Below are 16,726 nucleotides of genomic sequence, written 5' to 3'. Positions count from 1 at the left end.
ATGTTTATAAACTATTTTATTTTTATTAACCTTATGGTGAACAGAAATGAGTTGTTAGATTAACCTAATGTTGCCAGACTGGTTAGCTGCTCACTGACCCCATTTCCTTTCCCTCCTGGACATAAAAGATTTTCTTTTTTAAAGATTTTACTTATTTATTCATGAGAGACACAGAGAGAGAGAGAGGCAGAGACAGGCAGAGGGAGAAGCAGGCTCCATGCTGGGAGCCTGACATGGGACTCGATCCCCGGTCTCCAGGATCAGGCCCTGGGTCGAAGGAGGCGCTAAACCGCTGAGCCACCCGGGCTGCCCAGAGGTTACATTTTCTAGACTTGAGTAGTTAGGTGTGGCTATATGACCATTCTAGTCAATGGGTTGTAGATGGAAATGTACTTTGCTTTCAAGCCTGGCCATAAAAATCTCTCACATACATATATTCCTTTTCCTTTCCTCATATGCCACTGAATGCAGAGGCTTTTGAACTACAAGACAGAAGGAGCCTGGGATCTTGAGCCACCAATGTGAAAACTGCTCACTAATCAAAAACATTTCTTTTGGACATCATATGAGTAAAAAAAAAAACAAAACAAAAAACTTGTACTTTGTAAAGCCATGATATTTCAGAGCTTATTATAACAGTGCCACTCTAACCAATATAAGAAAATGGTATAGAAATGGATGTAGCTATCACAAAAATCTAATATATTTGATATTAGCCTAGCACTAAGCAGCAAAAAAAGCTAAAACTGGAAAAGACAGAGATTCATTAGTGACATGGTAAAACATTTGGTAAAATTTGTCTCCTATGACAAATTTGTGGCCTTAAAGGACTGGAAAAGCTGGCTGCTTCTAGACTCCAAATAGCAGGAAAGAAGACTGACAAAGGCCCATTAAGACTCAGTACTGCAGCAAAGAATAAATTAAGAGAAAGTATTTCCCACTAAAACTTGACGGCTTCAAGGTGCCTCTACTCAGTTGAGAAAAAGCAGTGTGGCCAGAAATTAAATAAACCAGGTTCAAGATTCTGTCTAAAAGGAATTATAGTAATAGTTACAGGTACATGAAACGGACAGGAACCAAGGAGATCAAAAGCCTACTTTTGAGGAAATTAAACTGCCAAAGGAACCACAAATTCCTAATTAAAAGTTTTTGATTGTTTTGAGTCTTACAACAATCCTCAGGACCCCAGATCTACATAAGCAAGGTGCGGGTTGTGAAAACTGTACAAACTCTGAGGAGAGTATATGCCAATACCCACATCTGACATTGTATGAAGAATGCATTAAGAAGGAATTTACTAAAGGGTGAAGCTTGGAGTCATGACCAATGGATAAGGGAGTTCCTTTCCAAGGGCTGAAGCAAGGTTTGATCAAGACCCCGTTCACAAATCCTGGGCAGAGGGACTAGACAATGCCAAGACTTCATCCCTATAGACGAGTTACTGTGGTATGCTTCCACGCTTTCCTTTTCCCAGTGGAAACTTTTACTGATTATCCTGTCTTTCTGTTATTATGTATTGTGTGAGTTGGAGAGGGCGAGGTGACAGATAACTTGTCCTTTTAATTCATTTGTTTCTAAACTATGGGAGGCTACATCTAGACCAGCTGGAGGACCACATGTCATCTTGAAATGCTCATCCTGGACAGTGAATTGGATGGTGACTGGAAGAGCCTTTGGGATGTTTAACTGGCAACAGTAAGTGGTTCTAACCTGTGGTTAGAGGAGTAAATACTCTGGGTAACTGGGACTGGCCAGCTGCTCATAAAAGCCATCTCCTTCTTCCTCTGGGGGCATACAAGACATTTCCTAACCCCTCTAGGAAGTTACAGTTCTAAGATTGAATTGTGGCCACTGATATGTGATTAAAGGGAGGGTCATTTCTAGACCTGGCTCAAAAAACCTCTCATGTGATCTCCATTCTCTTTATCTGCTGGCTAAATGATTAAGTTGCCAAAGCCCTGGAGGATGGCAGAAGTACAAGATGGAGGAAGCATAACTCGGTCCTTGAATGACAATACGGAAGATCATCTGCCAAACAGGAACAACTGTTTTGGATTTCACATGCACAAGCAATAAATTTCTACTGTGATAAGCCCAGTATTAGCTACAGCAGCTGGTGTTAAAACAACTAATATTCTTAGCTATTATGATTCCTTTAAAGAAACTGATACTCAGAGTCTTAGGTTTTTTAATATCCCAATGTAACTTATTACTACTATAGAGACTGAAATCAACATAAGAAAGTATTAAAAGAACTATAAAAGTAAAAGACAATTTTTATTAGCTTATTAAAAGAGTTAAACATTTAAAAATAAATATGTAACTCACTTTCTGTATCATTACCTAAAAGGCTTACAGTCCTCAGGGTTATTCTGTAAACTAGTAGAAATAATTATTTATTTTAAATCCCCTTTAACCACCTTCTCTTACATGCATAAATGTATTTTTGTTTTATACAGTCAACTTTTATTTTAATGTGTTTCACCATTCCTTCTTGAATCTTATATTTGTCCTATGCAATCATTTTCTTTCTTCCCAAATACCTTCAATTAAGGTCCATTTATAGTAAATTCTCTCAGGTTTTGTTTCAAAACATCTTGAATTTGCACCCTTCTCCTTAAAAAATAATTTAGGGCAGGTACACTTTTTTTTCTTAGCTCTGTGAAGTTATAATTCCAGTTTTCCAGCTTCCACTAATGGTGCTGGAATATACCCTTCCGTCTGTCAATCCTTTGTAGGTAATCTCTTTCCTGATTAGCTGATTTAAAAATCTCCCTTTTGTTTCTGTTGTTCTGTAGCCTCACTAACATGTGTTATAGGGTAGATTTCATTTATCCCTGTTTAGAAATCATCTTTGTCCAGAAAATTCCTGGTCAGTCCCTCCTGAATTATACTCTCTCCATCTTATTTTCTACTGTAGTTCTGTATTGTTAGTCCTGTCTTTCCTTTCTCTGTTCCTTAATCTATCATTTTTCTCCTTTACTTATTTGGTTGTGTTGCATTCTGGGTAACTGCAGATATATCTTATAGCTTGCCAATTCTCTTGTCATGTATTTCAGATCCCCTATTTAAAATTTTTAATTATTCCTAAATGTTGTATTTAGTCCTTTTGGCCATTTTGAGTAATTTATTCCTTGCATATTTTAATTCTTTTTTTGGGTAAATAATATAGGCATATTTACATCATATTTCAAATATTTGAAGTCTAAATATTTGAGAGCTTAATTCTGCTTTGTGTTATTTCTGCTGACTTTTACTCATGGTAACTTGGACCCTTATGGGTGTGGTAATTTTTACTGTGGCTTCATATTTGATTAATTTTAATCTGGAATAATTAAAGGCCTGGACTGAAGGCACAGGACTTTTAAATGGGAGCTTCATTACTATCAGATGCCCTGGGACACTACCAATCCCAAAACACTTTTATTGTCTTGTTGGGATTTTCTTAAGTGTGCAAGTAGGGCAAATCCAAATTCACAACAAGAGGGGAGATCTCTGTTAAGAAATAAAAGTTTGCTTAAGTAAGAAAACTGGTATTTTTTTCTAGCCTACTTTTAAGTTGTTCCCTCTGGGAATACTAAATTTATGGAGAGATCTCAGTTCTGCTATTTTACCTGGTACAGAACAAAAGACTTATCTCCAATTACACAAGAGCCATTAAAACCGGGGCTTTATATTTTTGATACTGACAGAAGCTCACATACAGTCCCTTAGCTTTCATGCTTGGATTATATTCTTTTAGGATTCTGTTCTTTCCATTTTTTGCCCTGATGATTTCCCTTATTTTCTTGTAAGATCACCTATGTATGTAAAAGGATGTTTGTTGTAATATGCAGTATCTCTGGGTGTTTGTTGTAGGACGGTTTTTCAGTTGATCTAGTTTGCCATATTGCTGGAATGTCAAAATTCTTATTATGTGAGCATTAAGAATCAAGCCACATTTCCATATAATCTCTATCACAGGTTGTTAGGATTTAAATACATAGATATTGTGGCTTAACTTTATGTGCTTTGTAAACTAGGGTATGAAACCTTGTCACTATACCAGTCAGTGTGTGCCAAGGTAAGTGGCAGGGAGCCTACAGAGCCCCAGGTTAAAACTAGCACTTCTCCTTAGACCATCGTTTTTACTCAGTCTTAAGTATTTTTAACATCTGAACATTGACTTTAAAACAAATTACATAATATATGAAGTTGAATGCAAAATTTGCATGCAAAATCCAAAAAAGATGATTATTTGGGCTCTCTCTCCCTACTCTTAAAACTACTGAGGTTGTATTTTATCATAACTTTGTTCAGGGGCGGGGAGAGGAATTTGAGAAGCACCAACTTAGGGCATTAAAAACTTTGCAGAATCTCAAAACATCAAATAATTCAGTAGCAGTATATTTTCTAAAAACAGCCATAAAAATCAAGTCTTCCAAGTCTAAGATTATTTATAAGATCAAGAATAGTTTCGAGTATTTACCAAGAGTAACAGGGAATATTATTTATTAAAAATAGAACGGTAAATATCTGAATATAGTGATATGAAAAGATGTCCATGTAAGTGAAAAAAGCAACATTATATAAAGTATAAATCATACATGATTAAAAAAACAAAATAGTGGTTACCTTTGAGGAGTAGAAACAGGAAGCAGGAAAGACTCGCTTTATATTCTTCTATTTGCATTTGTTTTTAATCATGAACATATATTATTTGAAAATAACTACATATTTATTTATTCATCTATTTTAAAGAGTTTATTTATCTGGGAGAGAGAGAGAGAGTGAGAGAGAGGGAGTGTGTACGTGCACACAAGTGGGGTGATGAGAAGAGGGAGAAACAGATTCCTGAGCAGGGAGCCCAATGATGCAGGGCTTGATCCTGGAGGCATTCCGGGATCATGCCTGGAGGCAAAGGCAGCCACTCAACTTGACTGAGCCATTCTGGTGTCCCAAATAGATATAATTTAATTAAAAAGGTAAAATAAACGTATACAGGAGAAGGAAAAAATGGTCCTGATTTTAAATGTCCTTATTTATTTTTTTAAAAGATTTTATTTATTTATTCACAGAGATACAGGGAGAGGGAGAAGCAGGCTCTATGCAGGGAGCCTGATGTGGGACTCTATCCCGGGTCTCCAGGATCACGCCCTGGCCTGAAGGTGGCACTAAACCACTGCGTCACTGGGGCTCCCCAAATGTCTTTATTTTTAAGATACTTCTAAAAATGTTTAATCTCAAAACTGTTTCTTATGTTCGAAGTGTGTGTGTGTGGGAGGAGCATAACTTTATTACAGTTAAAATAACTTAATGAAGGGCGCCTAGGTGGCTCAGTGGTTGAGCATCTGCCTTGGGCTCAGGTGGTGATCCCAGGGTCCTAGGATTGAGCCCCCCTCAGGCTCCTTGCAGGGAGCCTGCTTCACCCTCTGCCTATGTCTTTGTCTCTCTCTCTCAGGAATAAATAAATAAAATCTTTAAATAATAAAGTAACTTAATGGAAGGTTTCCAGTAAATTTTCTGAACTTAAGATTCTGATTTTCCTAGGTGCTATACCATCCAAGTTCAATCACCAAGTAGTATATACCCTTACTTAGGTTTTCCTTTGGATGACAAACAGAAATAAGGATAATTTGTACTATCACACTGTAGTAATATTCAACAGCAGTATTTGGGGGGGGGGTGTTCATGGAAATTACAGTTTTTATAAATTCTTTGTATATAATTTTATATTAAAATTCTAACTAGAAAGATTATTCAGAAATCAGTTTCTTTTTAGTCCAAATGACTAGGATAAATAAACCAGATAAACAACTATACAGATCTCATGTCAAAAATACTTCTATGAAAACTGAAGTGGAAAGAATGCTAAATGCAATTTACTTTTATATGCATTTCAACAAAAAATTGCCTGTTTTATTGTTCTTGTTCCAGCTCTAACTATTCTTTACCCAGAAAAGAACTGTAAAACTGGTTTTCCTCGTTTTATTACCTAGTAGATTCAAGTTAATTTTTTCTGAATGACTTTTATATTAATGTTATTATAATTAGTACTCCTTCACTCATAAGATTTTAATAGGTCACCAGCAATGAACATGACATTCAAGACTCACTGAAATATGAACCTAAATTATCTTTGTAGGCTTACATTCACACAGCTGGGACCAAAACCACATTTTTATTTTTGGAGTACATGCAAACAAACCTGCAAAAGATGAATAAAATAGGGGCACAAACACAAGTTGAAATTATATAAAATACCTAATCAAATCATCACGTGCCTTCTTTATACACCATTCTCTGGAACACTCTTCCTTAATACAGAATCCACAGGTTTTCCACTGACAGTAATATAGTATGTGTGCTTGTGTATACAATTTATATATGAAAGCATAGCCATTCCAAAGACTTTTCTTTTTTCCAGTACATTCTGAGAAATCAATTCTAACTCTAAAGCCCAAAGTGTATACTGGGTGTCCTAAAAACAATCTGCAATACTATAGAACGAGTACAACCATAAGGATGCCTAAGAGGAATGAATGACCTACGCTAGACTTCCTACAACTATACTGATGGTATCTATTAGCAAAAGGAAGAGTCTGTATCTACAAATGATTTAAGTAGGACATATCTAAGTAGGTTGGTTAAATAAATCTAACATTTATGGACTTATGGCATATGGGTAGATGGAGAATGAAGGTAGTCATTTCAGTTGTATAATTATGGAATAGAAAAGATGTTGGAAAACTGAAATGACTTCCTTTTGTGAGGTATTTTCATGTATATTGTTTAACAATAGTCAGTTATTCCAAAACCAAAATATGACCTAATGCAGAAGAAACAAGATACTTTTGGGAGTTCCATCTGATGGTTTCTGGCTCTTCCAAGAAAAAGATGCCTGATGCTTGCCTGTATCCTCTGAATCATTAGTCAATTTGTGGCTGGATAAGAGCTATGATTCTCATGAATTTGTTTTGATAATTCAGCTGTATATTAATTAAGAGGAGCAAAAGATGATTCAATCTTCGTAAACAGGAAAAAAAGATGAAATGATTTCTTCTTCATTGGCCAAGATAGGTAGCTACGGCAATAGCCTCAAGGAGTCAAGTAAAAAAATAAAAGAATCATGAATCTGAGTCTTAAACATTATTTGACCAGGGACCTAGGGAAACAGAAATCAGTTTATTTTTTTTTTTTTTAGAAATCAGTTTAAGTCTGAGAGTAGGAATAATGTACACTAGTGAGAACAGCCATTGCAAGAGCTGAAAGCTATGTAGAACGTATTAGATTAGACATAAGAGTGACAAGTTGTACCCAGACAGGACACTTTAATGCTTTAAACCTGTATCAAGAGAATGGAATACTTGAGACTGATTTCCTAGGGGAAACCTCTTATATGAGGACTGATGTAGTGGCGGGGGTGGGGAGTGAGAGAATGGCATGTGGACTTTTTTTTACTATCACAAGTGGATAAAGAAAAAAAAAATAGAGAGGAAAGGGGAAAATACCACATGTATGTTTTCTTTATTTAAGTACCTATGCAAACAAAAAACCCCCAAAGTATTAGCCTGTTAATGTACTTATTTAGGGGAGTTTTAAAGTCCTATGATCCTTAATAAGGAGAAATCCAGAATATTTTCAGGTTCTACCCAGATGCCAGACACGTCCATTTTCCTTCCTCTAAAATGGCAAATAATAACCACTCTGTAAAATATTGTAGAATGTCTATTATATATGGACATTGTACTAGTTATTAGGAATATAGTGGGGAATAATATAAACTTGGGGACTGTCTAGGGGCAACAATAGATACAGCAGGCACAAAATAAGATTTACAGGCTAACCAATTATAGAAGTATGCCAATCAATGGCAAGAGTTATTAAAATATAACAAAAATATGACTAAAATTAAAATCCTACTAAAGACAGTATTTTAAAATGCAAGCTTAGATAAATGACTAAATAACAAAGGTGAGTTAAAAATAAACTCTTTCAAACTAGCCAAAAGGGAGGAGAAAAGAGAAAGTCAAGTGCAACAATTAGCTTGAATTAGGAAGTGGGCAGGGGTTGGGGCAAGATAGACAGAGAGAGAGAGATGGAGACAGACATCACACTATTAGAACTTACTTTGGTGGTTTCAGGTCCCTGTGAATTAGAGCTTTGGGTTGCATGCTGTGAAGATAAGCCACTCCTTGGGAACACTGTAAACACCAACTCATTGCATGGGCAGCAGTATAATATGGCAATGGTTCAGCACCATGCAGCACTGCAAAAGAAAGGCACAAACTAAAAAGAACTTTATTGCATATAACAAAAGACACAAGGTGAATGAGAGCACTATTGGGACACAGGACTGGGTATTTTTCTACACATGCTCCCATCAGTCCTGCTTTTAATTCTTTTCTAAATATAAAGATGGAAATATCTAATAATTTCAAATAGAGAACTACCACACAAGTATCTAAAATGTAATAGTACCTCTATCAAATGTTATACACACTCTCTAGCAAAATTAATATGAATTACTGCACTTTTCCGGCTTAAAAGATGGTCTTTCATAATAATATAAATTATAGGCAATGTGATAGCACTGAGATACAGAGTAGTATGGAAGGAAATAAAACAATGTGCATCAAGATGTATATAATTATGCTTTCTACAATAGCTAAAAACTAGAAATAGTTCAACCAAATAAGACAACCAAGTGTTAGAGATACCCATTAACTATGATGAACACATGGGCATTAAATATAAATGAAAATTTAAATAAACCGTTAATTAAAAAAATAAAATGCAACAATTTATTTTATATAAATGCAATCATTAATATATTTACTATATGGCTGGTGTCTCTTAAGAGTGAAAAATCTCTGTTCTATAAAAATAACTAAATGACCTTGTTTCTTTGTTATAATTAAAATGTTTTGTGAAGTGCGTTTTCGCAATTTTATTTTTTGTAAAGAGAGCAAATTAAGTAGTAAGAGAGGGAAGAAAGTACAGTTAAAGAGTTCTCAAATAAGGAGGCTCAAAGATAAGAGTGGGCAAATGAAAAACATGAAAAGTATGAAGATATTTTAAAATCTATTTAAAAAGCAAATTTTACTTTACTTAAATGCTTTTAACATTATGAAAAGTACCATCAATTGAAAAGATTGATAGGCTTCTAAATTTCACATACTAATGTTGCAGCATCTTATCTTTTCGTTTCTAATCTTTAACAGATTTTTCTTTTAAATTACCTCCTTTTGAGATTCTGAAGGTAGTAAACTGTGAAGAACATTAAGTAACTAACAATGTATATTAAAAGCTTTTCAATGATTTTACTCTACTATATAAAGACAGGTCTAATGACACTCACCATTATATAAAGAGCCCCCTTCAGCATATTCCATCACAAGACACACCTAAAAGAAACATGTCAGTATAATTAACCACAGGGCTATAGCATCTTAGATGACTTGAGAGAACTTAGTTCAATCTGTAATTTTATAAATGCATTAAAAATTATTCTTTTGGTCCCCACTATGTAAATGGTACTAATGGAAAAAGAAGGCCCTATGATCTAAGGCCTTGTCTTGTAGGGGCCCACTACAAAATTAGTATGTAATAAATAACATAATAGATATTATAATATATAATAAGAGTGGAGGTGAATGTAAAAACAATCGCAAAACCTTTGAGAACTTTCAGTGCTGAGTAGACTCTGTCAAGGAATGTCATAAACCTCATAAGATGAGGTTAGTGGACAGGACCATCCAAGATAATGCCTCCAACATACTATGTTGCTAACAGACAGAAACAAATAAAGTGTAATTTTTTTGGAAATAATATAACAGGTCAAAATAGGTTCATAAGCTACACACCTGCAAACATTTACCATGTCAATATTTATAGGTAGGTGACAATGAAAAAATGACAAACTTACTGGATTCAAGCAGGCTCCATATAGCTTTACAATATTAGGATGGTTCACACGGGATAACTGTCGAAGCTGTAACAAATTAAAGTTTCTTTTAAAAGATGCTAACTTTTGAGAATTGATTTCATAGCATCATTACAATTTTAGGGTGTACAAAACATTAGTTTAACCATTCAACAATCATTATTCACTATGTAGCAGGCACTGTGGTCATAAATGCCTACCCAGAATGACAAAGATTCCCTGTCCTAGAGCTCTCATGCTTTACTTGGGAGACAGACGTAAACAATTAAGGCAAAGTGCAAAGTACTATAACAGGAGTATTGAACAAGCCATGGTAAGTACAAATAAAAAAAATAAACTTCAACTAAAAACGTTAGGACACCATCCCAAAGATGGCACTGAGCTTAGTTATCCAAAGCAGAAGAAGCTATGTTACCGTCACCACCTTCATAGCTATGGCTGATCAGTCTACCAAACTCTGTGCCAGGCCCTGGTCAGCACTTTATACATACTGTATAATTCTCACATTATTATTATTAAATGCTTAAATAATAATACAGTCTGAATTACCTGTACGTATTAACTTTGATAAAAATTTTTTTTATCCTAGCTATCTTTCTAACTCCTAATTCCTAGCATTTAATACATATGCTTTTAGCTAGTTTTGTGAAAGTGCCAATGCACTCTTAGACCTTTACCTAAATCATAAACAAAAATCATGAATAAGGCAAGGCTGAGGCCACTCTTGGAGTATACTACTAGAGATCATCTTTTCTTCATGAGGACCCCAAACTATCAGCATTTCTTTCTTTCTTTCTTTTTTTTTTTTTTAATTTATTTATTCATGAGAGACACAAAGAGAGAGAGAGGCAGAGACACAGGCAGAGGGAGAAGCAGGCTCCATGCAGGGATTCTGACGTGGGACTCGATCCCAGGTCTCCAGGATCACACCCTGGACTGAAGGCAGGCGCTAAACCGCTGAGCCACCCAGGCTGCCCACTGTCAGCATTTCTTAACTCATTCAATTAATTACAAAAATCCACTTCATCAAATCCCAACTCACTTCTCATTCTCCATGTTATACATTTAAAAATACCATAAAGTATATTTTCAAATTATAATTAAATTTAATCACATATAAATTTAGAAAGGTCTGTAAGGTAAAGAACACTTACCCATTGGCCAATGAGAAAAAAAGTGATAAAACCACTAATTTAAGGAACTACTGCGATCTAATATACAAAATAGTACAAAATTAATAAAGAATAAATCTGATAATTACTATTGATTACTGAATTCATGATTGTTGAATTCTCCATCATCAAATCTGTAAGAGAACAGTTGTAGATTTTCATGCTAAATGAGAAAAAAAAATCAAATTTGAAATTATTTCCCTGTAAAGTGATCTCATTTGAATTTCTAAAAATATTCAGCCAAAAATGAATGCATAAAATTTTCCTTCTTAATTTTAGATAACAGGAAAGAATACTATTTCTTTTCTATTTTAAAATTTAAATCCTATGCCTTGAAATAGATCTGAATTACATAGATGAGACTGTATTTTAATTCAGGGATGAATTCATTTATGTAGTTAAGAGTCTTTGCCCCAATTTTTAATCAGAATTAAGAGTGTGAATGAAAAATGTTTCTACGGCATTATCTTTGGTTCAATAAAATTGCTTAGGCTCAAGTACAGAGAAATTATAATTGGGAAACAACTTTTTCATATTAAATCCATAGAGTATCGTAGGTAAATAATTACACATTGGAAACATCTCAACTTACCTCTACAATAAAAGCTTTCCTCTCAGATTCACTTTCTATTTGTTTAATAGCAACATCTTTTGCTCTCCACTTAGCTTTGCAAACTACTCCAAAGGCTCCTCTTCCAACAACCTGAGTTAAAACAAAACAAATAAACAAACACCCATGATAATTAGAAATAAACAGATCTAGCCCAACATACAACACGGAAGCCTACTTCAAAGACTTATTGAAAGGTTTTAGAAATCATCACTATCTGGATTTGCCACTGAGCAAGTGTAAAGTTCTTAAAGTGAGGAAATGATGAACTTATCTCTATCTTTGAAAGTTTATAGAATAGACAGCTCTTCACTATCAGATAAAACCAAAACATCAAACAACAAAGACTCCCTGGAGCAAGAAAACAAATTAAAACAGGCAAGATGAATGGCAGAGGATAGAAAGATGATGTTTGGGAAAACAAATATAAAAAGAACTTACTATCAATGTTTTAAGCTATCATATCATGAAATTAAAAATAGCTTTTGAATAATTCAGTAGGGGTATGAAATGGAGGGAAAAGTATAAAAATATAGATGCTATAAGACTGGCCATCGTGAAGGCAGACAAAACATGTATTACCTATACAATGGAATACATTCATCAAGAGAAAAAAATGAACTAATTGATACATGTTACAATATGGATGAGCCTCAAACACACTATGCTAACTAGACACAAGAAATCACATGCTGTATGATTCCACTGATATGAAATATCCAGAAATCCACAGATAGGAGATGAGTAGTTGCTTGGAATGGAGTAAAAACTGGGATTAAGGGCAGCCCTGGTGGCTCAGTGGTTTAGCACCACTTCAGCCCGGGGTGTGATCCTGGAGACCTGGGATCAAGTCCCACATGGGCTCCGTGCATGGAGCCTGCTTCTCCCACTGTGTCTCTGCCTCTCTCTGTGTGTCTCTCATGAATAAATAAAATCTTAAAAAAAAAAAACAAAACTGGGATTAACTGTAAATGGGTATAACTCAATGTCAAGGGGATGAAAATATCTGAAAACATATTTATGGTGATGGTTGTATAACTTGGCAAATTTGTACAAATGACTAAACAGTCCAAATGGGTGAATTTTATGATATGTAAAATATCTCATTAAAGTTGTTTTTGCAAGTTATAAAATGAAGATTGGCCATCTACTGTTGACAGCTAAGTGATGGGTACCTTATGGGTTCACTGCTTTCTCACACTATACTTTCTACTTTTACCAATGTTTGAAATTTGCCATGATATAAAATCAACAAAAGAATAGCTTTTGATACCTGTAAAACAAAATCATTAGATGTTTATCATTGTAAAGGACCTTAGTTAAGTGCCATCTACTCCAATTTTTCAGCTTCCAATGTATCTAAGTACTTTGTGTCACAAAGCTTTTTGCTTAAGTGAAATATCTACCTCTCTGTACATCTCTCGTTTATGATGTACTTTCTGTGTAGTGCTTTACATACATTACCTCATTTACACAACTACAAGAGACAGGTACTAATGCTATTCTTATTTTACTGTAAAGCACCTAGTATTAAAGAAGTAAACTGCCCAAGGCTACATTAGTAAAGACTTAGTGCAGTTTGATGCCAGAGACTTTAACACCAGAATGTTAGGAATCCTAATATATGTACACATATATTTCTATTCTATGTCAGAAAGGTAACAGTTATCTTTCCTTGGAGGAGGAGTTTTCACTTCAGATAAACTTACAAGAACAAATCCCTGGGCACAAAGCTCTTTTGTAACAAAGCTAGCTATGGCTAAGGTGATCAGATAACTTATTATTTTCATCGGAATGCTTTCTAGCATAAGAAGGAAGTGCTAATTACCAGGACAGTAGCTGTAAACTGGGATGTATGGCCACTCTAGCCATAGTTCAAATTCTTTTTTTTTTTTTTTTAAGATTTTATTTATTTGTTCATGAGAGAGACACAGAGAAATGCAAAGACATAGGCAGAGGGAGAAGCAGACTCCCTATGGAGAGCCTAATGCAGGACTCAATCCCAGGACCCTGGGATCATGACCTGAGCCCAAAGCAGATGCTCAACTGAGATACCCAGGTGCCCCACAGCTCAAATTCTACTTCATACATTACACAAAGTAGTATAGACATTTTTCATGTTAAATAATGCATAAAATCACCCAAATGGTTAACCATGTGCCATTTATTGAATGTTTACCATGTGCCAAGTACTAGTCTATGTGCTAATCATGCATTAACACATTTAATTCTCTTCCATTTTATTTTATTTTAATTTTATTTTATTATCTCTAAGTATTTTTTAAAAGATTTTATTTATTTGTTCATTAGAGAGAGAGAAAGAGCGAGAGCGAGAGCGAGAGGCAGAGACATAGGCAGATTGAGAAGCAGGCTCCATGCAGAGAGACTGATGTGGGACTTGATCCCGGGACCATGGGATCGTGCCCTGGGCTGAAGGCGGTGCTAAACCGCTAAACCACCTAGGCCGCCCTATCTCTAAGTATTTTTTATTAAGTTTTTAATTTTAATTCCAGAATAGTTTACACAGTATATTACTTTCAGGTATATAATATAGTGATTCAAAAACTATACATTATTCAGTGCTCATCACTCTTTAATCCCCATTATCTACTTCACCAATCCCATCTCCCACCTCCCCTCTACTAACCATCAGTTTGTTCCCTAGAGTTAAGAGTCTGTTTATCTTTTTATTTTCCCTTGGTTCATTTGTTTTGTTTCTTAGGTTTCACATATCAATATGTGAAACCATATGGTATTTGTCTTTGACTTATTTTGTTTGGCATAATACTCTAGCTCCATCTAGGTTGCTGAAAATGGCAAGATTTCATTCTTTTTTATGGCTGAATAATATTTCAGTGTGTGTGTGTGTGTGTGTGTGTGTACATGACATCATCTTTATCCATTCATCAGTCGATGGACACTTGGGCTGCTTCCATATCTTGGCTACTGTAAATAATGCTGCAATAAATGTAAGGAGGCCCATGGATCCCTTGGAATTAGTGTTTTCATTTTTTTGGTAAATAGTAGTACAATTACTGGATCATAGGGTAGTTCTATTTTTAACTTCTTAAGGAACTTCCATACTGTTTTCCACAGTGGTTATAACAGTTTGCATTCCCACCAACAATGCATGAGGGTTCCTTTTTCTCCATATACTCCCCAATACTTGTTTCTTGTTTTTGATTTTAGCCACTCTGACAGATGATGTGAGGTGATCTCATTACAGTTTTGAATTGCATTCTCTGATGATGAATAATGTTGAGCATCTTTCCATGTGTCTGTTTGGCCATCTGTATGTCTTCTTTGGAAAAATGTCTGTTCATGTCTTTGACCCATTTTTTAATTGGGTTGTTCTTGAGCACTGAGTTGTATCTCTCATAAGAGAAAGAAACCCCATCAGTCATTTGAACTAGTCATCCAGCTATTTTAACATGAATGGTTATTGGCTAACCCTGGCAACATCAGAGTATGGGAAAGAGTACACACAGGCTCTAAAACTCAACAGACTTGAGTTTGAATATAGGTTCTGTCTACCTATTAGCTATTAATGCTGGGGAGATTAACATCTTTGCACTTCTGTGTTTTTCAACAGTGTTCTCAGTGATATCTACAGGGTTCTTAAGTGAGCCAAAGCCACACGTTTTCTTAAGTCCTACAAAAGAAAAACTGTGTAGATTTGGGTATGAATAAGTGTAAGAGAGCTGTACTAATCATTTCTCTCACAATTAACCATGATAAATAGCAAACAGGTCCTGAGACAAATTTCAACTTTATGGCAACATTAGGCTAAGAAGGTAGGGATGGAGACCAGACTATTGATAAAACTATGAAATAATGACTATGAATTTAAAATATTCTTCAACCATGTATTTAAAAATACCTCAAAGCAACTGGTACTTAGTAGGTCTCCTCCTGTTTCATTTTCCTATTCTCAGGAATGTCCATGCAGGGATTCCAAACATTACATTTGTGGATCATTCACTTGTCAGAAAAACTGTTAGGTGTTGTATGACTAGTTGTGATGCACAAGTGCCATCTAGTGCCGAGATAATGGCTGAGTCTGAGTTTTCAATTTAAAATCATGGGAACAAAATGCAGACAAGTGAGGACACAATAAATTTTCTTCCATTTGCTTAAGAAAGCAATTTTTGGGAATACTTTGAACTATAAAACAAGCATATTCATGTAAGGTAAAAGCCCATGGCTTTAAAAAGCATCCACTCATGTTAGAGCCATAAGATATTTCACATATATAGTGAAACAACAGATACAAAATGATAGTAAAGAAAGTATAAGATGCCTAAGGTTGTACACCGAAACTGAAATGCATGATAAAAAAAATTGCTACGAATTCAAAGGAGAGGTTAGAAACACAGAGTTAATGCTTAAAGAATTAAATTTCTGGGGGTGTCTGGGTGCCTCAGTAGGTTAAGCATCTGCCTTCAGCTCAGGTCATGATCCTGGGTCCTGGGACCAAGCCCCACATCGGGTTCCTTGCTCAGTAGGGAGCCCCTCTCCTTTCTTCTCCCTCTCCCTGCTACTCCCCCGCTTGTGCACATGCTGTCAAATAAATAAATAAAATCTTAAAAAAAATAAAAAGAAATTTTCTCCACACCAACAAGCAATGCTCAGATACCAGCTTGGTGTCTTATAATTCAGTTCAATTCTGACACTATCTATTTGGATAGTGTAGCATCAGATCTTACAGGTTAAGATCTCATTTCTATAAGACTGCCTCTTCTCCCACAACTTCGGATGCCAGTCACAAGCCCAGGTGTCACTTGTGCTTCTGACCAATGGCTTCAGACTGTGGAGGTCCAATGACTCCCTGCTTGGGTTCAATTAATTTGCTAGAGTGGCTCACAAAACTCAAACAATTTACTTACTAGATCACCAGTTTATTATAAAAGGATATAACCCAGGAACCACCAGATGGAAGAGAACCAGAGGGTAAGGTATGCAGAAAGTGTGCAGATCTTTGATGACCTCTCCAGGCAAGCTACTCTCCTTGCACCTACC

The 16,726-nt window shown here is 35.4% G+C and overlaps 1 protein-coding gene across 4 annotated transcripts in view; it reads right to left on the bottom strand.

The window, feature by feature from the left end:
* Positions 1–16,726, bottom strand: part of MAP3K7 (mitogen-activated protein kinase kinase kinase 7) — a 76,607-nt gene that overhangs the window by 49,417 nt on the left and 10,464 nt on the right. For all 4 annotated transcript variants that reach the window (XR_012033864.1, XR_012033865.1, XM_072832048.1 and 1 more), the window contains exons 2-5: positions 11,690–11,800; positions 9,908–9,973; positions 9,341–9,386; positions 8,110–8,248 (exon numbers count right to left, since the gene is read on the bottom strand). Coding sequence is in view for 2 of the 4 variants with exons in the window: in XM_072832048.1 (XP_072688149.1) it covers positions 8,110–8,248; positions 9,341–9,386; positions 9,908–9,973; positions 11,690–11,800 (362 nt within the window). In the remaining 2 variants the exon portion in view is untranslated. The remainder of the gene's footprint in view (positions 1–8,109; positions 8,249–9,340; positions 9,387–9,907; positions 9,974–11,689; positions 11,801–16,726) is intronic.

The sequence above is a fragment of the Canis lupus genome, chromosome 7 (assembly GCF_048164855.1).
Source record: "Canis lupus baileyi chromosome 7, mCanLup2.hap1, whole genome shotgun sequence".
Taxonomy (NCBI): domain Eukaryota; kingdom Metazoa; phylum Chordata; class Mammalia; order Carnivora; family Canidae; genus Canis; species Canis lupus.
The sequence above is the reverse complement of the archived record's forward strand: the minus strand, read 5'-3'. Positions and strand labels throughout refer to the sequence as shown.